Source organism: Panthera leo, chromosome D1, assembly GCF_018350215.1.
Source record: "Panthera leo isolate Ple1 chromosome D1, P.leo_Ple1_pat1.1, whole genome shotgun sequence".
In the NCBI taxonomy this organism is placed as follows: domain Eukaryota; kingdom Metazoa; phylum Chordata; class Mammalia; order Carnivora; family Felidae; genus Panthera; species Panthera leo.
Window position 1 is genome coordinate 53,550,488 of NC_056688.1, and position 25,259 is coordinate 53,575,746.

Consider the following 25,259-nt stretch of genomic DNA (forward strand, 5'->3'; position numbering starts at 1 on the left):
CCTTGACCTTAGCACTTTCCAAGTAGGCATCTTCTCTTTTAAGAGTATACTAAGAACTGCCTCTATTTTTAAGAAAATGACTTGTCCTCACATATGTTTAATTGCATTGTAATTTTTAGTTGTAGAATGTATGTGAATGCAAAAAGTAGAACAAAACATCTCATAGCTTTTTGTGGTTCGTGTTTTTCATTTGCAGCCTTCAAGTAAAATTAAGGTGCCTGAGGAGAATTTCTTCAATGTTCCTGCTTTCTTAACTGTTTCGGGACAACTTCACCTAGAAGTGATGTCAGGGTACAGAATTTTCTTTCTCTTTTGCTTTAATAGACTACTGATTATGGGTTGTGTAAGAGTGAAATAATGCTTTTCTTCCCAATGCTAAAACCTAAAAATTGAAATTAGTGTTTATAATTAGTTCACTTGAATTCACCAGAGTACATTTAGATTTCACAATAACCAGATTTCTTCCAAAAATACAGTAGTCTAGACTTCTGGTTTTAGTGAAAAATATAATACTGGAAAGATGAAGTTGTGATTTTTTTTCTTTCTGCTAATTTTTTTTTTTTTTGCATAAATCTCACAATTTACGTGTACTTAATCATGTTTATGAAAGTAAAGGCAGTTTTAGTTCACATCAGAGCCAGGTATTAGCCCCTTTCATTTACAAAAAACAAAAACAAAAAAAGTAGTACCTGGAACAGATGGAAGAAAAAAATGTTTTAAGTAATTGGCTTAAATATAGAAAATTAACCCACAGAACCATCAGGAGCGACATATGACAAATCAGAAAGTCTTGGAAGTCAGATCACATGGTCTTGAAAATAACATATACTTTACTTAGATTCTTTTTTCTGATTTATCTTTGAGACAGAAATTGTTATTTGATAAGTCTAATAACCAGATAATTAACAAGACTATCAGAATACTGTGCAGAAAACCTATTATTGTAATAGCCCTGTGAGAGTGTAGGATTTGCAGAGCTGTGTGTGGAAAAGGTCATGTTAAGCATGTCATGGAAAATTCCGTATGCCTTTCAAAGCATAATTTTAAAAAAATTAAAGGGGCGCCTGGGTGGCTCGGTCGGTTAAGCGGCCGACTTCGGCTCAGGTCATGATCTCGCGGTCCGTGAGTTTGAGCCCCACGTCGGGCTCTGTGCTGACAGCTCAGAGCCTGGAGCCTGTTTCAGATTCTGTGTCTCCCTCTCTCTGACCCTCCCCCGTTCATGCTCTGTCTCTCTCTGTCTCAAAAATAAATAAACGTTAAAAAAATTTTTTTTTTAATTAAAATCATGCCTCATACAAATATAAACTGAACATGTATCAAATATTTTATTCAATTCATTAATTACTGAGGGAACAAGTAAAGGAGTAAGACTATTTCAGAGAGCATTTGAAGAGCTGTGTATTCATAGGCAATTTAAGAAAGGAATTTTAGAATAAGATTACTAGGGTAGTTACAAACTGGTTAATAATGTCCTAGACACCATTTCTTTAATTTGCAATTTTCTCTTCTACCTGACAGAAATGATTTGCAGCTCTACTAGACAAAAATCTACAAGTTAACATGTAAATTTACTTAATCTGGGATATTTAATTCAATAGTAAATAGAATAATAGAGCAGAGTACTTTCTGATAAGCAATTAAATAACATTTGAATGGGTCTGTGTCCTCATAGTCCATTGAAAGGACACACTATTTACATTTTGGCCTTACGTCCAAGTTTTTTGCATAATCTTTCTTAATTTTTTGGTTTTCTTTTTTTTTTTTTTATCTATAAAGTTAATGGCAAAGTACCTTCCCCTCAGAAATGTCCTAATACATGAAAGATATAAATTTACCAAGTATTTGCCATTATAATACCAACTAGTGGATTAAATATTTTTCCTCTTTCTCAGTAACGTGAAATGAACCATAGAACACAGTGTACAGAGAAACCTGACAGAAGATTAAATTGGCAGAAGAGGAGGTTCAGTATTGTTTAATGTGTTTTGAAGTATTTCTAATAAGTCAGTCAAATGTATCTAGTTGAATATGCATAGTTCTAGGACTATTAATATGCAGTACCTCATGTTTCAGATTAATGCCTGATTTAATCTCCAATGAAAAATTGTTACTCTTCCCTCTGCTTTTTCTTTCATTTTATTCAGCAGACTTTCAAATTTTGTTTTGTTTTTGAGAGAGAGAGAGTGTGAGCAGGGAGAGATTGGGGGTCAGAGGATCTGAAACAGGCTCAGTGCTGACAGCAGTGAGCCTGATGCAGGGCTCACACTCACAAACCTGATCATGCCCTGAGCCAAAGTCGGATGCTCAACTGACTGAGCACCCAGGCGCCCCTATTTAGTGGACTTTCAAAATGGAGTAAATGGTAGTTAAATTTGGAACGTCAACATTTTTCAAAAAAATATCTATGTTGGTTTAGTGGTTTTATGGCTCCATATTAAAGTTTAATTTTGTTGTTGTTTTTAATAAACTTTCTAATTTTGAGCAATTTTTAAATATATAAAAGTTGCACAGATAGTGCAGACTTTTTTATACCTCTTGCCCAGTTTCCCCCATTCTTACTATTGTACATTGCCATGATACAGCCGACAAAACTAAGAACCCAATGTTAATACATTACTATTAACTGCACTCCAGACTTTATTTGGATTTCATGTTTTCCAGCAGTGCCTTCTTCTTCCAGGATCCAGTTTGTCATGCCTCCCCAGTCTCTTCTAGTCTGTATCAATTCCTCAGTCTTTCTTTTTCATGACTTGTAGAATGTATCCCAGTCTGGATTTGTGTGATGTTTTTCTCATATTTAAACTGGGGTTATATGGGTTTTTGGAAAGAGTACTATAGAGGTGAAGTGATCTGATATCAGGGGGTATGTGACATCCATGTTAACCTTTATTAATATTAATATTATTAACCTTTATTACTTGGCTAAAATAGTGTCTGTTGGGTTTCTCCACTGAAAATATACTATTTTTCCCTTTCTTTGTTCTTTGGAAGTAAGTCACCAGGTCTAGCCCACCCTCACTCTAGGGAGGTGGGAGATGGAATTAAGCATCACCTCCTAGAAGGTAGGGTATTTGGAATTCTTCTGTATGGAACATTTGTTACCACTTCCCTCTTAGTGATTTTTGTACTCACTTATATCAGGAGGGACTCATGTATTTATTTTATAGGTTGGGTTATACTCTAGTTCTGTTACATATTTTGTTGTTCAAACTTTTGTAGTTTTAGCTGTTGGCAACTCATTCATATCAACTCTCATATCCTTTTGACATGCCCTATCATTTTGTTTTTTGAGTACTTCCTTATCCTCTGGTACTATAAGATACCCCTTATTTATTTATTTGTTTGTTTGTTTGTTTGTTTGTTTGTTTAGATCAGTGAATCTACACTGACACATTATTAATACTCTTAAGTTTGTAGTTTACATTAGGATTCACTTTTGGTGGTGTACATTCTATTGTTTTGGACAAATGTGTAATCATGGCATGTATCTGCCATTATAGTATCATTTAGAATAGTTTCACTATCCTAAAAGTCCTCTGTGCTCTTCCCCCTCCCTTTTTTTTTGGTGCAAAAAGGTGATTTTATTTTTTTAGATTTTTTAAAAATATAATTTATTGTCAAATTGACTAACATACAGTGTGTACAGTGTTTTGGGGGGGCTTTGGGGGGCTTGGAGGTAGATTCCTATGGTTCATTGCTTACATACAACACCCAGTGCCCATCCCAACAAGTGCCCTCCTCAATGCCCATCACCCATTTTCCCCTCTCCCCCAACCCCTCATTTGCCCTCGGTTTGTTCTCTATTTAAGAGTCTCTTATGGTTTGCCTCCCTCCCTCTCTGTTTGTAACTATTTTTTTTCTCCTTCCCTTCCCCCATGGTCTTCTGTCAAGTTTCTCAAGTTCCACATATGAGTGAACACATATGATATCTGTCTTTCTCTGACTGACTTATTTCACTTAACATAATACCTTCCAGTTGCTGCAAATGGCATGATTTCATTCTTTCTCATTTTTGCCAAGTAGTATTCCACTGTAGATATAAACCACATCTTCTTTATCCATTCATCAGTTGATAGATATTTAGGCTGTTTCCATAATTTGGCTATTGTTGAAAGCGCTGCTATAAACATTGTGGCATGTGCCCCTGTACATCAGCACTCCCGTATCCTTTGGGTAAATTCCTAGTAGTGCTATTGCTGGTTCGTAGGGTAGTTCTATTTTTAATACTGAAAAAGAAAACCAAAGCGGGAGGCATCACAATCCCAGACTTCAGCCTCTGCTACAAAGCTGTAATCATCAAGACAGTATGGTATTAGCACAAAAACAGACACATAGACCAGTGGAATAGAATAGAGAACCCAGAATTGGACCTACAAATGTATGGCCAACTAATCGTTCACAAAGCAGGAAGGAGTATCCAATGGAAAAAAGACAGTCTCTTTAGCAAATGGTGCTGAGAGAACTGGACAGCAACATGCAGAAGAATGAAACAAGACCACTTTCTTACACCATTCACAAAAAATAAACTCAAAATGGATCAAAGACCTAAATGTGCTCTTCCTATTTATCACTCCCTCCCTCTTAATCCCTGGCAACCACTGTTCTTTTTACTGCCTCCAGAGTTTTGCCTTTTTCAGAATGTCCTATAGTTGGAATCGTAGAGTAAGTAGCCTTTTAAGATTGGTTTCTTTCACTTAGTGTCGTATACATTCAAGGTTTCTCCAGGGCTTGGTAGCTCATTTCTTTTTAGTGCTGAATAATATTCTGTTATCTGGATGGACCATAGTTTATCCATTCACCTGCCGAGGGATACCTTGGTTGCTCCCAAGTTTTGGCATTTATCCTAGGTTTTTAATTTTCCCTACCCAGACACAGAATCAGCCATTTCTTCAGAGACTTGGTTCCTTTTACTGGAAAGTGTTATTTTAGAAACCAAGACTCAGTCACTGGGTATCTTGCTGCTCTAGGGGGATTATTGCTTCTACACCCTCAGTAGACACAGCTATAAATACATTTTTTAAATAAGAGAAAGCTAAGTGTTTTTATCATATTCTGCCTCTAAATATAACTTATACATGACATATTTATTCTGAGAAAATTAGGAATACTAAATTGCAAAACCTATGTTCAGAAATGTCATGTAATAAAAATTTACATTTCTTGTCAGTTAAAGCCAGAATAAGGAAAATATTCAACCTCATGTATTTGAAACAGCTTTTGATTATTATTGTTATTTTATTTTATTTTATTTATTTTATTTTATTTTTATTTTTATTTTATTTTTTAATGTTCTTGAGAGAGAGAGAGAATGTGTGAGCAGGGGAGGGGCAGAGAGAGGGAGACACAGAATCTGAAGCAGGCTAGAGGCTCTGAGCTGTGAGCACAGAGCTGGATGTGGGGCTTGAACTCACAGACCACAAGATCATGATCTGAGCCAGGCACCCCTGATTATTATTGTTTTTCTTTCTTTGTTGGTTTTGTTTTGCTTTTGCTTTTTGCTTTTGGTGTTTTGTTAACAGGTGTTTTTTCCTTATTATGTATTTTTTTAGTAAGCTATGAAGGCAAGCATATTTCAGGATAAAACCTGTTTTCCTCTTGAACATTGCTGTTGGAAATATAAATTGGTAGAGCCTCTCTATAGAAATACCTTTTACCAAGGATTTCATGTCTAGGAATTTTTCTTAAGAGAATGATCTTACAACTTTGTAAAGATGTATAAACAAAAATGTTGAAAGCAACTTTATTTACTCTAGGGAAAATTACTAATAATCTAAATATCCATTTACGAAGCTTGATTAACCCTCACTGTACCAAGAAAATAGTCATCACCTTTTACCATCTGGGGATAATTCACCTTATTTTTAATAAATATTTTTAAGCCATCTTCTGAATAATTTTCAGAAGCAAAAATAAAGAAATAGTGAAAATCAACTTTATTAGAATTTTAATAAGAATTTAAACATAGCAAACCCAAATTTTTACAGACTGATTTATTGAGAGATAACTTACTTACCATAAAATTTATCATTTTAAAGGATACAATTCAATGGGTTTTAGTGTATTTTCACAGTTCAAATATCACCATAATCTAATTTAAGAATATTTTTGTCATCCAAAAAGAAACTTTTTCCATTAGCACTTACCCTCTATCCTCCCTCCCACTCCGTGCAACCACTTGTCTACTTTATGTGTCTGTGCATTTGCCCATTCTGGATATTTCATACAAATGAAATACATAGTATATCATATTTTGTTCCACTTTGCATAATATTTTCAATGTCTGTACACATTGCAGCATGTAGTAGTATTTCATTTGATTTTATTGCCAAATAACATATATGAGTATACTATAGTTGTTTATACATTCAGCAGGTAATAATGGGCATTTGGGTTATTTCTACTTTTTGGCTATTATTAGTAAGAGCGAACATAGTGATAGCGAATAGTGAATATTTGAGTGCAAATATTTGTGTGACCATTTCTCTTGATAGATACTTAGAAATGGAACCTGTGTGTCACATGGTAGGAACTGTGAGGAACTGCTAGGCTGTTTTCCACAGTGCCTGCATTACATTCTTGTCAACTCGTACTGTATGTCTTTTTTATTGTGCCAAAATGGCATATTATTATGGTTTTGATTTTCATTTCCTTAATGACTACTGATGGTGAGTGTACCTGTTGGCCATTTGGATATCTTCTGTGGAAGAATGTCTATTTAAGTCTTTGGTTCTTTTTTTTTTTTTTTATTTGGTTTGGTTGTCTTTTATTATTTAGTTGTGAGAGTTCTTTATATACTCTGGATATAAGTCCCTTATCAGATATATGATTTACAAATTTTTTTTTTTCTGATTCTTGGGGTTGTTTTTCATTGTCTTGATGATGGTAGCAAACCTCAATTTTTATTCCCACTTTTCTGGGTTTTAAAAATACCCCATCTAGACACAGCACTTTGAATGTAGCTATTTATTGACTGCCATGGCATGAACCAGAAATATATCTATACTTAATACAGATTCTCGATTTCAAATACTTCTTTAATAATGTCTAGCTTATTATTACTTCTGGTTCTTGCACTCTCATCATCAAAAAGTAATACTTTTGAAAACAGGATAGCTCATAATCTTGTTGAAGAAAGTGTGGCCATCTATTTTGATCCATAATTGCAAAATATTTTTATTTTTAGATTCGTGAACACCAATTATCAAGTCACTTAACTTCTTTTATTTCTACATGATATTATTTCCTCCAAACACCCTTGTATACATCCTTGCCTTCAGCCTTTGTTCATTTATTAACCATATCAAGTAAATTCTTACGCACAAATGATGAAACAATATTGTTGCATACCCTTTCAGCAGAATGGTATGATCCAAGTTCTTGTTGCATATCATTGCATGATGAAGTCGTAACTGTAGAATAACTAATTGGATAAAAATATCATGTTTCCTTTTTGCCCTTAAAAATGTATTGTTCCCTTATCAGTTCTTGGGTTTGAGAAAATTCATTTAGGATATCGTTATCTGTGTAGGCTCATTGTCTGAGATTTCACTTATATACAACCAATTTTACCATTATTACTAGAGACTAGCTTGTTACTATCTGTCTCTTTGCATTCATTTCCTGGCTTGCCTAATATTTATGAAGCATCTTTATCATTTTTCTTCTCTTTGTCATTGTGAGTGAAGAATAAAAGATCTCAATTCTCAACTGTGTTCTCTGAAAACTACAAAAAGACTTTAACAATACTGTCTCCAGGCTTTTCTTACAGATGACACAATTCTGTGTGTACTGCAGTAAGAAAACTGAGGATGATATAATGGTGCTGATTTATCTCATTCTGTATCTTCCTCTTATCCACTATGTGTCTGTCATAGGCACCCACCATTCTTCTATTTTCAATATTCTACTCTTTTTTAACCTAACTAGGAGTAATTGATGAGTAATGATGAAATAATTTGTAGGATGATGAAATAGCAAAATGTTTTAAATATATAGGGAAAATAAGATCACTAAACCCTATATGCATCTTAGATTCATGAAAGGATTCAGTTAGTTTTATTCTATTTGAACAAAGTAGTACAAATTTCTCTGTCTTTTGGATGACATCTGTAGTGGCTTGAATTAATGTACCCCAAAGAGAAATCCCTTGAATACAGCCTGATTTGGAAAAAAGATCTTTGCAGATAGAATCAAATTAAAATAGTGGATTAGGGTGGGCCTAAAGTCACTGACTCTTATCTTTCAAAAGAAATAAGGGTGTTTGGATTCAGAGACATGGAGGAGATAGTCATGGAGGGAAGAAGACCATGTGAAGACAGAAGCAGAGATAGGAGTGATGCTGAGGAATGCATACTAAAGATTGCTGAGAGGCACCAGAAACTAGGAAAGTTCCTCCTTAGAACCTTACAAGGAGCATGGCTCTGCCAACACTTCGATTTCAGATTTCTAGCATTTATAACTGTGAGAGAATAAACGTGTATGCTTTTACGCCCAGCAGTTTGTGGTAATTTGTTATGACCACCTTAGGAAACTAATATAACTTTCAAGAAAGTATAAATCATGAAGTGCTAATTTAAGAAATAGTTAAAACGGCTCAACAACAGACTCCTAGCTGTAGAGAACAAACTGATGGTTACCAGAGGGGTGGTGGATGGGAGGGTGGGTGAAATAGGGGATGGGGATTAAGAGTACACTTATCTTGATGAGCACTGAGTAATGGATGGAACTGTTGAATCACGATATTGTACACCTGAAACTAATATAACATTGTATGTTAACTCTACTGGAATTAAAATTTTCTTTAAAAGTTCTTCCTCTTTCGGGGCGCCTGGGCGGCTCAGTCGGTTAAGCGTCCGACTTCGGCTCAGGTCATGATCTCACAGTTCGTGGGTTCGAGCCCCGTGTCGGGCTCTGAGCCTAGAGCCTGCTTCAAATTCTGTGTCTCCCTCTCTCTCTGCCCCTCCCCGGCTCGAACTCTGTCTCTCTCTCTCTCTCAAAAATAAACATTTTAAAAAAAATTTAAAAAAAACTTTCTCTTTCAAAATAACAACACATTGCTCAACAAAGAAACTTAAAAATTAAAACTAGATATAATGGACCTTGGCAATGAACTGAGGGTAAAATTAATTATGAATCATCCAAACAATGGATTACTGTACAGCTTTTAAAACTGATGATAAAGCTTTACACCATGTTGTTAAAAGGGGGAAAATGGTTATGAAACAGAAAGTAGAATGTGATTCCAGGTTTTTATAATGTGTATGCATGTGTATGCAGGAAAGATATACATCAGTGTTCAACTAATAAGCAGTGGCCATCTCTGCTAATTTTTATTTTCTTCTTTAAGTTTGTCTTTTATTCAGATCCAAAAAACTAGTATTTATTACTTTTTTAATGAGAAAAAAATCAGCTGTTTCCATTGTGGGGACAAGGAGGAATCAGCTTACACTTCAAGTTGATTTTCTTCTAGTTTGATTGTTTGCTTTGTGATTGGTATGAGCAATCTTAAACTCACTCCCGTGGGTCATCTCATCAGTTCACATGCTGAGCTCACAAGCCATGAAACATTCATACTCAGGATGTACTCATCCTGTTAAGTGGCTGTGGTAAGGATGTCAACATGTGAACCTGAGTTACAGAGGTATCCTTTATAATTGAGTGTGAAACTGTCTTCCCATCCCATAGAACTTTCTCATTCCTCATCCACTTGATGCTTAGATGATTATCTGAACTTTGTTAATTTATACTTCTTTGATTTTCAAGAGTTTTTTGATTATAGTTATTTTATTCATTCTATATGTTTTTGCACGTGCCTGTTTCTAATGCCCCTCCCTGTAGCAGTAGACTGCTTTTTTTCCATATCTCATTTCTCCACAGCTCAACTGAAAGCAGACTTTCTCCTTGAGTCCTTCCCTGCTTTTCTCAAATATTATTTTTCTCTTTTTTCTTACAGTACTCACCTATCTCATGTCCTAAAGGAAAAAAGTTCCTCTTAACATTTAGCCAGTTTTTAGTTCTTTTCATGTCTACCTCAGATTATAAACATCCTAAATATTTATGTCTACTAAAATTAGTAGATATTTAGTAAGTATTGGTAAATTGAATTCTCATTCTTCCAAATTTGTCTGTATAGTTTCTGCTATAAAATCAAGCCCACACCAGAGTTAAATATATATTAATCACTTCTTTTACTCTATTCCATGGAAAAGATATCACCATGAAACTTTGAGATCTTTAATTACCTAATTTCATGAATAATGAAATAGGAATAATGAATAATGGTGGTTCTTTATGGTGTTCTCTTGATATGATAATGGGACCTTAAAGCAAAGAGATTTCTTTTTAGTGTATTATGTATGTTAAAAATTAACTATTTGGGGGCGCCTGGATGGCTCAGTCAGTTAAGTGTCCGACTCTTAATTTTGGCTTAGGTCATGATCTCACTATTTGTGAGATCAGGTGCCATGTCAGGGTCTGACAGTGCAGAGCCTGCTTGGGAGTCCCCCCCCCACCTCTCTCTCTCTCTCTGTCCTTCTCCCCTGCTTGCATTCTCTCTCTCTCTCTCTCTCTCTCTCAAAAATAAATAAATAAACTTTAAAAAGGAAAAAAAATAACTTTTGGTAGAAATATGAATTCACAGACTATTTGTATAAAAGACTCAGGAAATTCATTATCTCCTTACCAATTTCTTCATTTGTACAGTATAGCTAGCGGATGAGCATTTCAGGCTAATTGAGCAGTAAGTGTAGAGGCTTTTCATTTTTAGTAGGAATATTTAGTTTGTCTGGGTGCAGTACAGAGATTGTGAATATTTGGGTTAACCAGGGGTTGGGTATTGCCAAATGAGATTGATGGAAGTAGATACGTATGGAAGGTCATGATCAAGAAGGAGTGAGGAAGTAGGGGTGGTGGGTGATGATGGAAAAAGTGGTGGATTTAAAGAATTGGAGGTCTCAATGAAGAGTCATTGGTATGGAAGTGCTAGGTAGGGTTAAAATCTGCACAATTATGAGGCAATGGTCAAAGAATGGTGTTGTGAAATTCATATCTCCAATGTGAAATCTCTGCTCGGTTCCCACCTGTGAAATGCCAGTTGTCTTCTCCAGTTGGCTATTGTTTAACCATCTCAACATGTTCAAAACTAAATCCATCATCTTATTCCCTCAGTCTGTTTTTTCCTTCTGAATTCCCGATGCCAGGAAATGGTACTACCTTCTTTCCAGTTTGTGTTAATCTTTCCAGTAGCTGTGTTAATATCATCCCCAACTTTTCTTTTTCAACACCCATTGCATCTTTTCAGTCATTTGCATCTACTTCGTTTTGCTTCAGCTATCCTAAACTGCTTATAACTGTCTAATCACATCCTGTTTAATATACAGGTGTTTCTGTGCCTTTGTTGTTATTCTGCCTGGAATGTCCTCAGGCCTTTGTCTAGCTAACCCCTGCCTATCCCATCTAAACTCAGCTTAAAAATGATCTCTCCCAGGGACGCCTGGGTGGCTTAGTGAGTTAAGGATCCGACTTCGGCTCAGGTCATAATCTCATGGTTTGTGGGTTCAAGCCTCGTGACGGGCTCTATGCTGACAGGTTGGAGCCTGGAGCCTGCTTCGAATTCTGTGTCTCCCTGTCTCTCTGTACCTCCCCGCTTGCGCTCTCTCTCAAAAATAAGTAGATAATAAAAAATTTTTTTTAACTTAAAAAAAAGTCTCTCCCAGGATCCCCACTCCCACCCCCACATCTTACTTGCTTAAGTGTGCTTCTTTTGTACATCCATGTTGCTTTATTCTGTTTTATAACACTGGAATCACTGATTTTTTTTCTCTGTTGATTAGACTCTGAGCTTTTGGATTTAGGGACTGTTTAATTTTGTAACATTAATACAGAATCAAGACTTTAATACCTGTTGGAAAGGATTTCTATCAATCCTATTTATAAAAAACTTGTAATTACCTGTTTATATGCTTATCTCCCAATTAGCCCACAAACTCCTCAAACTATCATGTTCCTCTTTGTCTTCATAATTTCTTTTGCTATCATTTGCCTGATTCAGAGTTCAAAAATCAATCTCAGCTTGACTGAATATTTGTTGAGAGTCAGTTGTGTACCAAACACTAGGTTAGGTGCTGGGATACAGAGATGAACACAACAGATAGGATCCCAACCTTCATGACCCTGTACAATCGAATGAGCATGATAGGCATTAAGTAAAAAACTCACAGCATGGTAACTGTTATATATACAAAAGACTGTCCTGAGGCAAGAACAGCATATGGCAAGGGAATTTCAACCTTGTCTAGGTCGAATTGAATTTAGAAGTAACCTTATCAGTGGAATGATTACATGAGAGTGCATTTTAAAATATCATTTATATTTAATGACCCCTGGCTGTTATATTTAGTTTGGATTCTATTGCTTTTCTGTTCTTGGAACAACAGGAATCTAGTTAATACAACTTTAGAGCATTTTTGGTATACAGACTTTTAGTTACCCCAGTACATGTTATCTGTATTTGGTTGTGGAATGTCTTTTGGTTCTTTAATGTCTTGTGTAATACACTATCCTTGAATGAATTATATTTAGCCAAATCATGAAAAGCTAGTAAACTGTCTAGCTTTTCTGCCCTGTTCCCTTATCTGCTTCCAAATACTTATAATCTTTTATTAAACTTTGTATGAAAAGGTTGTGACTTCGTATCCTATCTGACTTTAGGGCAACAGCCAGGATGAGAGGGATGTAGACATCATGGTCTAAAGAAATGGTTGAAGAATCTGAATAAGTTTAGCATAGGAAAGACAAAAGGGAGACATGATTTAAAATTTTTTCCAATCTATTTGTTGGGCTTTGGTTAGAGCCCTGTGTACAGATGAGTAAAATGATTTTTTAAAGAAAAACTTAAGTTTAGCATAGGAAAGACAAAAGGGAGACATGATTTAAAATTTTTTCCAATCTATTTGTTGGGCTTTGGTTAGAGCCCTGTGTACAGATGAGTAAAATGATTTTTTAAAGAAAAACTTTATTGAGATATAACTAACTTACCATAAAATTCACCCTTTAAAATTTATAATTCAGTAGTTTTTACTATATTTGCAAAATTGTGCAACTGTAATTAGGGCCCAGGGGTGCAGGAGCACATGGCTTTGGAGGTCCCAAACAGACCAGGTTGAGCCCTTTGCTGCTGGCAAAATCCAAAGGCGGAAAGACAGGTGGTGGTGAAACAAGACAGGAATTTATATCAGTGAGGACCATGCTGGGAAAATAGCAGACTAATATCCCAAAGGCTGTCTCCAATGTGCTGAAAATACTGGCAGGTTCATAAAAGGAAGATGTGGGACAAAGATTGGTGAGTGTGTGCAGGTGGGCGGTAAAGATCAGGTCGGTCACTGTCTTGGAGTCAGTCATGTGGGGGCTTGCCGAAGTCAGGGCAGTCAGTGCTCAAGGGGGTAGTTTTGGTTCCCATCACGGGATGCTTTGCCCATTGGGTCTTTTGCCTGAGTGAAAAGATAAGCTGGAAAGAACTTCAGTTAGAAAGTATAGTCTGAAGTCAAAATAGAGGCAGTTTAAAGCACAGCTGGGTCCTCTTTCATAACCATTACCACTATCTAATTTTATATTTTTTATCACTTCATTACTTATCCATTAGTAGGCACCACCCATTCCTCTTCTCCCCAGCCCCTGGCAACCACTACTGGATTAGAAACAGTGGGAGTGGGGCCCAGCAATCTGTGTCATGACAAACCTATCAGGTGAGAATGATGCTGAGGACTACTGCCCTGGAGAAAGACTCTTCCCTGGTTGATGGCGACATCTGGCTTCCAGCCATTCTGTGGGAAGTGTGAGAGGGCTGACAGTTCCGTATGTAAACTCAATCAGTGAATCTCCATTTCCCCCATCTCCAGCCTCACCAAGGTTCTGTGTGCAGTTCACCTCCTGTCTTCTGCAGCATACTTAACTCTCTATTCTAGGTAATGGTTTCCAGACTTTGACATGTTGGTCATCACTCAACAACTGTTTTCTTCAACCAAAGATTGGTTGAAGTCTCTTGTCCCCTGAAGACCCTCTTCCCCTTTCTTCCTTTTAACTTATTATTATTTTAAGATTGTCTCAGGAAGGAGTGAATGTAAATATCTGTGGGTTTTTTTTTTTTTTTAAGATCTAATTGTCTTTATGAAATGATTCATGAATCGGGCATTACCCCATCTAGCAAGTAGAAGGGGGACTCCTATAAATATCTGTGCTCAATTTACTATTTGAACTTCATTTTTATTAGCTTGAGTGGTAATGATTTACTTTCATTTCTCGTTAGGCTCTGCATTATTTGTGTGATGAGTTAGTGCCTTTGTCTAACGCATTATTAACTCTGCAGTATCAGCATACCACCTTGCAAGTCTAAACATGGGCTTCTCTACCTATTTCTAGTATTGCATTCCTTTGTGAAGGCTGTTACTAATTTTCCTTTTCTCCACTTCAGGTGTATCAGAGAATCAGCCCCATTCTTCTTTTATCTCAGGTCTGGCTGAGCAAAATATCTAAAGGATTGAATGCCTTTGAAATAAGCACGTTTGCTGTGAGTTAAAAAAAATTACCAGTCAGTCCTTTGAGGAATGATACAAACAGAACTCATTTTGCATAAAATGCAATGCCTGTTAGCATTGTCTAACAGGTTACTATAATGAGGTATCAATTAATCTGTAGTAATTTAAGCATTATGGACGGTAATTGGAGCTATAAAGAACAAAACTGATATTATTATTGTCTACAATTACTGTGTAATCTTGTCCAAATTCTGTTTTGCTCTGGTGGGTTTAATTACTTTTTTAGGAGAAGGGGGAAAAAAAATCTGTTTATTACATGTTTGTAGAATTTAGGTTGGGTTGGGAACAGAGAAAATTTGTGTTGTTTGTCTTTTTTTCCCCCCTAGCTTGTTTTCTTCTACCTAAAAATAACTCTGGGTACTCATTTATTCGGTAATAATTTTAGTGTTTACCCAGATGGTATGTAACTGTGTTGGACACCAAGGAGAATGTTAAAAATATGGGACAGACTTGTCAATTGACATATAGAGGTTGCCAGTGCTATTACAGAGTGAAGTCGCTACTGAGATAATGTTATCCCTACCAGAAAGTGCTGAATTTGTCCAAGCAAATTGTCATATAGTCAAACTTAAATTAGAATTCTCCTTAAAAAAAAAAAAAAAACGAAAAACAAAAAAAACACATTTTTCTTTTTTTAAATGTTTATTTATTTTTGAGAGAGAGAGACAGGGGAGGGGCAGAGAGAGAAGGAGACACAGAAGTAGGCTCCAGGCTCTGAGCTGTTAGCACAGAGCCTGATGTGGGGCTCAAACCCACGAACCGTGAGATCATGGCCTGAACTGAAGTCAGATGGCTTAACCAACTGAGCCACCCACGTGCCCCAAATTAGCATTCTCCTTTTATACATACTAGTTTTGTAAGTTTATCTGAGGCTCCACTTCCTAACTATAAGGATGAATAGTAATGGCCACCTTGCAGAGCTATTGTGAGAATTAGATACTGTGTGCAGCCCAGTGTTTATCACAGTTTGATGCTGAAATGGTAAGTGCTGTGATGATGGTCGTTATGACATCTGGGACCTGTAGAACCCAGGGTGATTATAAAGAAAGAAGCCAAGGTGTTGTAACCAGGAAAAATAGCAGGCAGCCAGTTTCATAAGAGTAACAGCGCTGGCGTTTATGCAAAGCAGAAGACTGAGACAAATAGTGAGTCTGCCAGAATTCAAAACTCACAAGACAAGACAGGTCAGAAGGTTAAACTATACCAGTACCTTGGAATGAAGGAAGGGATTAGGACACAAAAATAAGATACCTTTCAGAATTTGAAGACCAAATCAGAAATAAACTCTGAGAGCAGATCAGGTCATAATCTACCGTAAGAGCTGTGGTCAGCTATGTTGACAATGAGACATCACTGAGTTCTGGATTCTCTTGTTCTTTGAAGTAGATGATTGCTATGCCCCTTCTATGGTTCCAGGAGCCTGACACTTCACCTTTTATAGTGTAGTGACTAGAACTTAAGTAACAGGCCAATTGAGTAATTAAGCCAATGCATGAATAAGCGCTTTTTGTTATTGTTGTTTCTCAATCAACTTTATTGAATATACTTTATATATGAGAAAACCACCCATTGTAAATGTACAGTTCAATAAATTTTGACAAATTAATAAAGCCTTATATTGTAACCTCTACTGTAATAAAAATAAATATTTCTATCACCAAAATAAAAGTCCCCTGTTTCCCTTTGCAGGCAGTCTCCCTCTCTGGCCCCAGGCCCTAAGCAACCATTGATCAACTTTCTGTTGTCACAGACTAGAATTTTCCTTTTCTATAGGACTCCTGGGTGGCTCAGTTGGTTAAGCATCCGACTGCGGCTCAGGTCATGATCTCCCGGCTTGTGAGTTTGAGCCCTGCATCGAGCTCTGTGCTAACAGCTCGAATCCTCGAACCTGCTTCAGATCCTTTGTCTCCCTCACTCTTTGCCCCTCTCCCACTCATGTACTGTCTCTCTCTGTCTCTCAAAAATAAAGAAACATTGAAAAAAATTTATTGAATTTTTCTTTTCTAGAATTTCATATAAATAGTATTTATATAATTTGTTTAGGTTTATATAAATAGTATTATACAGTATTTACTTTTTTGTATTTGACTTCTTTCACTCAACATAATGCTTTTGAGATTCATCCAGTAGTTTGTTCCTTTTTATTGCTAAATGTTATTCCATTGCATGAATATACAATTTGTTAATTCACTTACCTTTTGATGGACATTAGTTTCCAGTTTGGGGATATTATAATGAAACTGTATAAAAACTTATGCACAAGTCTATGTGTGCACATGTTTTCATTTCCTCTGGGTAAATACCTAGGAATTGCTGGATTGTATGGTAAATGTGTGATTAATTTTATAAGAAACTGCCCAACAGTTTTGCGAAGTACTTGTATTATTTTATATGCCCACCAACAAAAGATGAGAGTTCTATTTGATCCACGTGTTTGACAAAAATTGATGTTGTCCGTATTTTTTTAGTCCTTCTAAGTATATGTCTCATTACAGTTTTAATTTGCATTTCTGTGATGACTAATATTGTTGGAATTTTTTTTCTCATGTGCTTATTGGCCATTTATGTATCTTCTTTTGTTAACTGTGTTTTCAGTTCCTTTCCACATTTTTGTTAGGTTCTTTGTCTTTTTATTATTTAGTTATAAGAGTTATTCATATGCTTTAGATACTAGTCCTTTATCATATGTATGTATTGTACATACTTTCTCCCAGTGTGTCTTGCTATTTCCATCTTTTTACAGTACCTTTTGAAGACTAAAGTTTTTTTTTTTATTTTGTTGATACATACTTACTCACTTTTTTCTTATTTGATTCATGATTTTTATATCTTACTCAAAAGGTTACAAGGATTTTCTTCTATTTTTTTCCTTAGGAATTTTGTCATTGTAGCTTGTACATTTAGGTCTGTGATTTCCCCTCCTAGTCTATATAAGCCTTGAGGGCAAAGGCCATGCCTGATTTATTTCTTTTTTATAGTGGTTAGTACCCTAATGTTTGTTTAATGAAGAAATAAATGAATATGACTTCATAGTAGATAATGATTGTTGTAAGATAGTTAGGTCCTAGGCTGCTATATCTATTTCTTCTTGGTTGGTTGCTATGACCTGTAGGCTTGAATTACTTCTGTACTTTTGACTTTTTTCACCAATCTTTCTACTTAAAAAAAATTTTTTTCCATCAAAAAATACATTAACACACCTGGAATAATATATTGGATCTGTTTAGATATTTTAATGTAACATTATTTCATTTAATAGAATTTCGTTTTACCGTCCCATATTGTTGGTATGAATTTCTTTTTGTATGAATTTAGAAACTTTGGTGTTATTAAAAATTATTTTAAATCACCTATAAACTATGTACATGAATTGCAGAAACCACTTGTATGTATTTTGCTTTAGTAAGACAGATTTGCTTCCTTTTTTATAAAATAAAAGGAAATTTCATTTTTGCTTCTCGAAAAGAAATTGGTAATAAGACACTCAGCCAGCCATGGTTTTTTGCTTCTCTCTCACCAGTAGAAATTGGTAACAAATAAGCTCACTCACATTTGTTAGTTGATAATCGTATGATGTCAGTTCCCACTTTATCTCCTATTGTATACCCCTGCACTGAAAAAGTAAAACCCATGTTTTGCCACTTGAAACAGGTGCATAGGACAGATAAATATACATGTGTCACATAAATCTCTACAATTTGGAGAATATGCAAAACCTGAGCCAGCCATATTTCACATTTAAGAGGCAAATTTAGTGTGTGGATCATGATGGAGGTTGGAAGATAAAGATAAAAACCTAAATGTTTTTGTTTCTGTAACATCTTTTAGTGACTTTTACTTAGTTTCTTCAACTGGGTAATTATTCTGTGCTTTCCTCCTGATTCTACTTCACAGCAGTATAGTGCAAGATTCAGTGAGAACATTTGAAGTCTGGGAAGACCGTGCTTTGGGGACTACTGTATAAAGAATTATCTCAAAATTTACAAGCATGCCCATTGTAGCCAAAATATGTGTTTGATATAATACTGGTATTTCATATATAGCTATTGAGCATTGAGTATGACAGGAGAATTTGAAGATACCTGCTCAAATTGTTCAATCCAAAGTCTCCCTACCTTTTGTGTAGATTATACCATAATCCATATAATTAAAAGTATTTGTTTTTAGTATTATTCAGCACTCATTGTTTCTTTTTGGCATTTAGTGACGTATTTATAAGTGAAAGCAAATCAAAAGATGGAAGAACTATTCATTGTATCATGTATCTGTTTTGACTGTTCCTTCTCAGGAAACCACTATCATTGGAGAATAGTAGGTTCATCCTCATCTTTTGAAGATGATAAATGCAATGGCTTATAGTTGGCCATGGGATGATTTAATAGCCTGTCAAAACCGGCTTCTCAGAGTTAGGTATGCACATAGATGGAAAGTTAAATAAAAGCTAGAAATATGGATTACTGAATAATTCTTAGGTTGTGTATCAGTGCCTTCCAGAAAGACAGCCATTTTATCAGAAGAGGGAAACTATGGCTCCAAACACAAAGCAGGGCATTATTTTTATAAAGCAACAGATATGAGACAGGGGAGGAGAGCCACAGGGACCTGACATGACAGGTCAATAGCTGTGGGTAGAGTAAAACATGTCTGAGTAGGCCCCAGCAACTCTGGCCTCCTTTGATCCCTGCCCTCATGTCCCATTGCCTGAGCACATGTTTTTCTCAGTTGTTTATCTTCTGTATTCATTGAGAATTCAGCAGTCTACTTTGGTGCTAGACAGTAGGACTCACTGCAGCAATGGGAGTGTTCTGTATCTTCACTGTCCAATACAGTAGCCACTAGCTGCTGTATGTGGCTTGTTGAGCACTTGAAATGTGGCCAGTTTGAGAGACTGAATTTTTATTAATTTTACTTAATTTTAAGTAGTGTAAATGTTAAATAGCCATATATGGCTAGTAGTCACCATATTGAGCAGTGCAAATTTAACTGACCTCTGGCCAAAGCATAAAGCATTGAAGTCACTCGTGTTACGTGCTGTGAGGTGCTAAGGTTTCTGTTGCCCTTAGCACAGTAATAATGCTGGACAAATACAGGTACTCAGAGTGTGTTAATGTTTGTTGAGTTAAATTGAATGGACAGAGAGAGGAGAAAGGTAGGAAGTATGAAGAACTGAGTGGCATCGTGGTCAGGTGTTTGGGGCTCTGATGCCAATGCCTGCCCTTTAGTTTTAATATAATTTTGTCATTTTTACTTTTTATTGTGTTCCATTAGTTTGTCCATCCTGTGTCTTTTTTGGTGCCTAAATATTGCATGGACACAAAATTACTTTTTAAATAGATGTGTAAGTAAAGCATAAAGAATAATGATATATTCAACACTCTGGTCCTCCAAAAATGTTTCTGTAGTCTTTCCCCTTCCCTCCCCATGAGAACTAGCCACTAGCCGCAATTTTGTGTTTATCATTTTTTGTTCATAGTGTCATCACATATGTTCATAAACAACTCATTTTTTAGTTTCACAAGCTTTTGAATTTTGTATAAATGGAATCATCTGTGTGTATTCTTCTATGACTTCCTTTATTCACTTAATATATTCCTAATAGCCTCCACATTGTTACCTTATATTCATGTTGCATAATCTATTCATTTTCGCTACTGTGGGATATTCCTTTGTATGAATATGCCACAAATCATCTATTTTATTGCTGATGGGTATTTTTTCCTAGTGTTTTCCTAGTGCATTGTTGTGCAGCTCTGAAATCCCTGTATATGTCACTTGGTACACACGTAAAAGACTTACTGCAGGGCCTAAATGGGTATTTCTCTATTCTGTGTCTTCCTTTTCTCCTCTCACCCATCCTTTCCCTCCCCCTCCTCTTCCTCCTCTTCTAGAATACAGGGGAAATGAATGCAGAGAAATAGAGATTTTTCTGCATTATTTCTGCAGGCCAAGTGTTCCTCTAAAAGCATCTTGCCTGTTTCTAGTCTGTCATGGTCTCTTTATGCTTTTGTGTTCATAGAACAAGCTCTGATTTGGAGTTGGTCAAGAATATTAAAAATGTCTTATTTCATTCTTAGTCTATAGCTCTTATGCAAATGGTACCTCTGTACCAATTATTTGTCCCTTTTATGTTGCATTATAATTGGTAATTAGAAGGTCTACATCAGCGGTTCTCAACTCTAGCTGTCCATTAGAATGTCTGGAGGGAAAGAAAGAATGTCTGGCAAGCCTTTTAAAGAATATAGGTGCATCATATTTCAACTCAAGCCCCCAGAAAAACAGATTTAATCGGTCTGCAGGTGGGACTGGGTCTCTTGATTGTTTTTGAAGAACCATAACTTACTCTACACAGTCAAGATTGAGAACCCCCCCCCCCACCAGATCGGTTGTCCTCAAAGTGTTGTCCTTGGACCAGCAGCATCACTTGGGAGCTTGTAAAAATATGACCTCTCAGGCCTACCCTAAGACCTACTGAAGCAGAAACCTTGAGTGTGGGGTCCAGCAAGCTGAATTCTAACAAGCCCCAGGGAGTCTAATGCTGCTAAAGGTGTAGAACCACTGCAGTACATCATTTAAGCATTTACAACAAAACTTCCTTTTACTCAATCAGTAAACTGACTGAATCCTTTTAGAATCCACAGTGTTCCACAACAGCTTTAGACCAGAGAGTAGCTAAAGGAGGTAGGGGGGAAAGACACATGCCAAAAAGAAGTCATTTTTGGTAAATCTCTGAGCCTGAGCAAAAGGGATCTTAAAAGCTATAAACTTTATTGGATGTGTTACCATTAGGTTGTAACCTAAAATGAAATGAAAAAGTATCCTGATTGACCATCAGTGCTTACTAAGAAAGGGCTGTAGGTGGAGGAAAACGTAAGATGGGAAAGAGCAGCCGTAAGTGGTCGGAAGTGGCAGTCTCAGAGATTGCAAGCAGCTGAAAGAGGAGTCAGAAATAGCCACCAAGAACAGGATGACCATGTTGTATAGTGCTTTTTGGGTAGCAAGGATAAAATAAAATGTGTGAAGTACCTCATGGACAATTAGTTCCAATAAACTTAAAAGAACTTTTTATTGTGATAAAATATACATAACAAGAAGTTTACTATCCATGCCATTGTGCAACCAACACCGCTGTCTAGTTCCAGAACATTTTCATCACTGGGAAATCCCATACCCACGAAGCATTCACTCTCTATTCTCCCTTCTCCCTGGTCCTTGGCGCTCACTCTTCTGCTTTCTGTCCTAAATATTTGCCTGTTCTGGATATTTCACAGAAATGAAAGCTTACAATATGGGGCTTTTCATGTCTGCCTTCTTTAGTTTCAGCATAATGCCAAGGTTTATCCATATTGTGGGGTATATTAGTACTTCATTCCTCTTTCTGGCTGAATAATACTCCATTGTATGGATATGTCACCTTTTGTTTTTCCATTAGTCTGTTAACATACATTTGGGGTTTTTCCAAGTTTTGCCTATCATGAATAATGCTGCTATGAACATTCATGTACAAGGTTTTGTTTCAACATCTATTTTCATTTCTTTGAGGTATATACTCAGAAGTAGAATTGCTGGGTCGTATGATAATTCTATGTTTAACTTTTTGAGGGATCACCAGACTTCTCCATAGCAGCTGCACAATTTTACATTCCTACAAGCTGTGTATGAGGAGTTTGTCTACATCCTCACCAAAACATGTTATCGTTCATTTAAGAATTTTAGTCAAGAGGCTTTCTAAAAAAGGATATCAATTAGGGAATCTAAACATTTTTTAGAGTAGTGGTTCTTAATCATGGGTTCACATAATAATTACTTTTGGAACTTTTAAAATATACTCATTGCCACCATCCTTCTGAGTGAAGGTCTCCAGAGATAAAGCCCAGAATTAATACTCCTCATTGAGAACCATTTCCTGAAATGGTGATTCTCAAGAATTTGGTGTGGAGATTCCTTGAGGCCTCCTGAGATCCTTTCAGGAGAGGCCTTTGAGATTAAAATTATTTTCATAGTAATACTAAGACAGTATTTGCCTTTTTCATTCTCATTCTCTCATGAGTGTACATTGAAGTTTTCCAAAGTCTTCGTGACATGCGATAGCACAACAGATTGAATGCATAAGCAGATATGAGAATCCAGCTGTCTTCTATTAAGCCAGACATGAAAGAGATTTATAAAAATGTAAAACAGTACCACTCCTCTTATGAATTTTTATTAAAAAATGTTCTTTATGACTTATATGGGTTTATCATTGTTTTAAAATCAACACAGTTTTTTAAATTTCTCAGTTTTGATGGTAAATACTAGTGGACATAACCTGCATAAACAAAATTCCTTTGAGATCTTCAGTAATTGAAAGTATAAAGAGGTCTTGAGACCAAATGAGAACTTAGACCTTTGGAAAGAAAGGAAACAAACAAAAAAGTAGTTATTACCCATTTGTTGGACACTTACCATTTAGTTAATATGAGGTTAAGCTTTTCACATATTTTGTTTCATTTTATCTTTATAATAACTTCATGACATATGTATTAACTACATACATACATATGTATACTACATAACCCCATTTTCACATGGAAAATTTATTCTCAAAAGAAGTTAACTTGGCTAGTTCATAAGTGGAGGAGCCAGGATTTCAGTTTAAGTTTTTAGAGTACATGTTCTTAATCATTACCATAACCTTAAAAAAGCAAGGGTCATTTGTACAGGATGTAAGCCCAGGAAATTGTTGATAGTTCAATGCCATAATGACTCATCTACCTCTAGCATCAGGCCTCAGAAAGATAACCTTAGAAATCTTTATAGACTTCAATAATATGTAAATACCATGTGGTGCACGTACCACATTTTGTTCTCTTTAGTGGTCCTCATTATAAGGGCTGTTAAATACGAGAAGTATAAGAAGGATAATCTAGGTATGAATAGATGCAGTTGACAATGTTTAGCTTTAGCTTTTTTGGAAAAGTGATTTTAGTGTCTTATTGAAACAGGATAAATATTCATTTAGGACTGTCTGCAAATTATGGCCTTTTACAAAAATCTTATTTTCTAAGACCTCCTATCCAATCAGCCAGTCCTCTGAAGAGCCCATCATTGCAGGAATGATGAAGTGGAATAATTGTTCTAAATTGTTGGTATCCACTGTCACAAAAGCAAAAGAATCAGCTGTTGCTCTGTTTACATAGAATAAGACTTAGGGTGATTTTTTCATGTGATAATATTTCAGTTCATCAAGAAATAAAATCTTTGCTAAATAGAGAAGTTCACCAGATCTAGTCCTTGTCAAAAATTTACTTGTTGACTATAGAGTAAAAACTAGTATATGGGCAGTCACTTTTCAAAAAACTGATTTTGTTATCTCCTAGTGCCTTCTGTGAAAAACTATTTTAGAAAATAGCAGAATTTTTTGCTTAGTAATTTATATTCTGTTTACCATCTTCCTCATATTACTCCTCTATCCTCACCCCTAACCTAATGCTGTTTCAAATATTCAGTTTGGAGATCAGCAAATTTTATGGAAAACAAGTTATTTGCTTATTTGACAAACTGTAATTGTCTGATGTTGTTGGGCACTGGGTTAAGACTGAGGGTAATATGATGAACCAAAAAATAGATAAGGTAATGAAATCTACAGACAAATGAAGGAGATGGACAGACATTAAACAAATGATCACATCTATGTGTTTCTTTTTTTTTTTTTTTTTAAATTTTAAAAGGTGCTGTGAACAGGAGTACATGGTATTACTAAAAAGAGCCTAATGAGAGGATTGACTTAAGAAGGCTAGAAGAAGATTGAAGACAAAATGAGGGTAGGGGAAGGTGTGAGTTGCATTTGTGACAAGTCAGCAGATCAGTCGAATAGCTGATATGCTTCTGGAGCTTAGAGAAGAAATGTGGGCAGGAGATATAAATGTGTGAATTGTATGCCGATAAGTGATTGATTGAAATTTGTTGGCTGAGGTGAGCTCATTTAGGGAGAATGCATACCGTGAGAACCGAGGAGCCTCTAGTGACTAAGTATTGAGGAACTCTAGTGTTTAATAAACAGCTAGAGTAGAAGGTAAGAGACAGAGATGGACATCAAATAAATAGGAAAACTAGGAGAATACAGTGTTAAATGTTTCAAGAGGAGAGAATCTTCCAAGGAGAATCAAATATCCAGACTTTCCTATTACCATGCTTGTTCCTACCTTAGACCTGTGTGCTTGATGTTCCCTTTTCTGGAATGTCCTTCCCCCGGAGCAAGATGTTATCTCCTTGGAGAAGAGTAGCCAACCCTCCAGGATTGTAGTCAGATTCTCTTGATCTTTGAAGCTCATTATACAGTTAAGATTAAATTTTGTTTGGGCCTCAAACTCAGTACTAAATCAAATATTTAGGAAACATTAAAGACAATTTTTTAAGAAATGTTTAACAGTGATGGTAGAGAATAATTTTTAGATTTAAGGATGCATCCTCCCTAAGGCATCTTGACATGAATTGTTGAAATGGTGAGAGCTCCGTATTACACCCTTCCACCTAGTGTATCATTGGATGGTCAGAGTGAGAGGGGAACGCTGAAAGGTAGGGGTCCGCTCTGTGGAAATAATGAATGGCAAATGTGTCATAGTAGTGATAAGCCAGTGGATTCAAAGCAGTAGTAAAACAGATGATTTCCTTCTGAAAGATGGGAATACC

The 25,259-nt window shown here is 36.0% G+C and overlaps 1 protein-coding gene across 6 annotated transcripts in view; it reads left to right on the forward strand.

Moving 5' to 3' along the window:
* NARS2 (asparaginyl-tRNA synthetase 2, mitochondrial) overlaps positions 1-25,259 on the forward strand; it is a 130,144-nt gene that overhangs the window by 56,890 nt on the left and 47,995 nt on the right. For 5 of the 6 annotated variants that reach the window (XM_042904309.1, XM_042904313.1, XM_042904312.1 and 2 more), the window contains exon 6: positions 197-291. In XM_042904309.1, the coding sequence (XP_042760243.1) occupies positions 197-291 (95 nt within the window). Of the gene's footprint in view, positions 1-196; positions 292-1,892; positions 1,964-25,259 lie in introns of all 6 variants that reach the window. The other variant, XM_042904314.1, reaches the window with a different exon arrangement.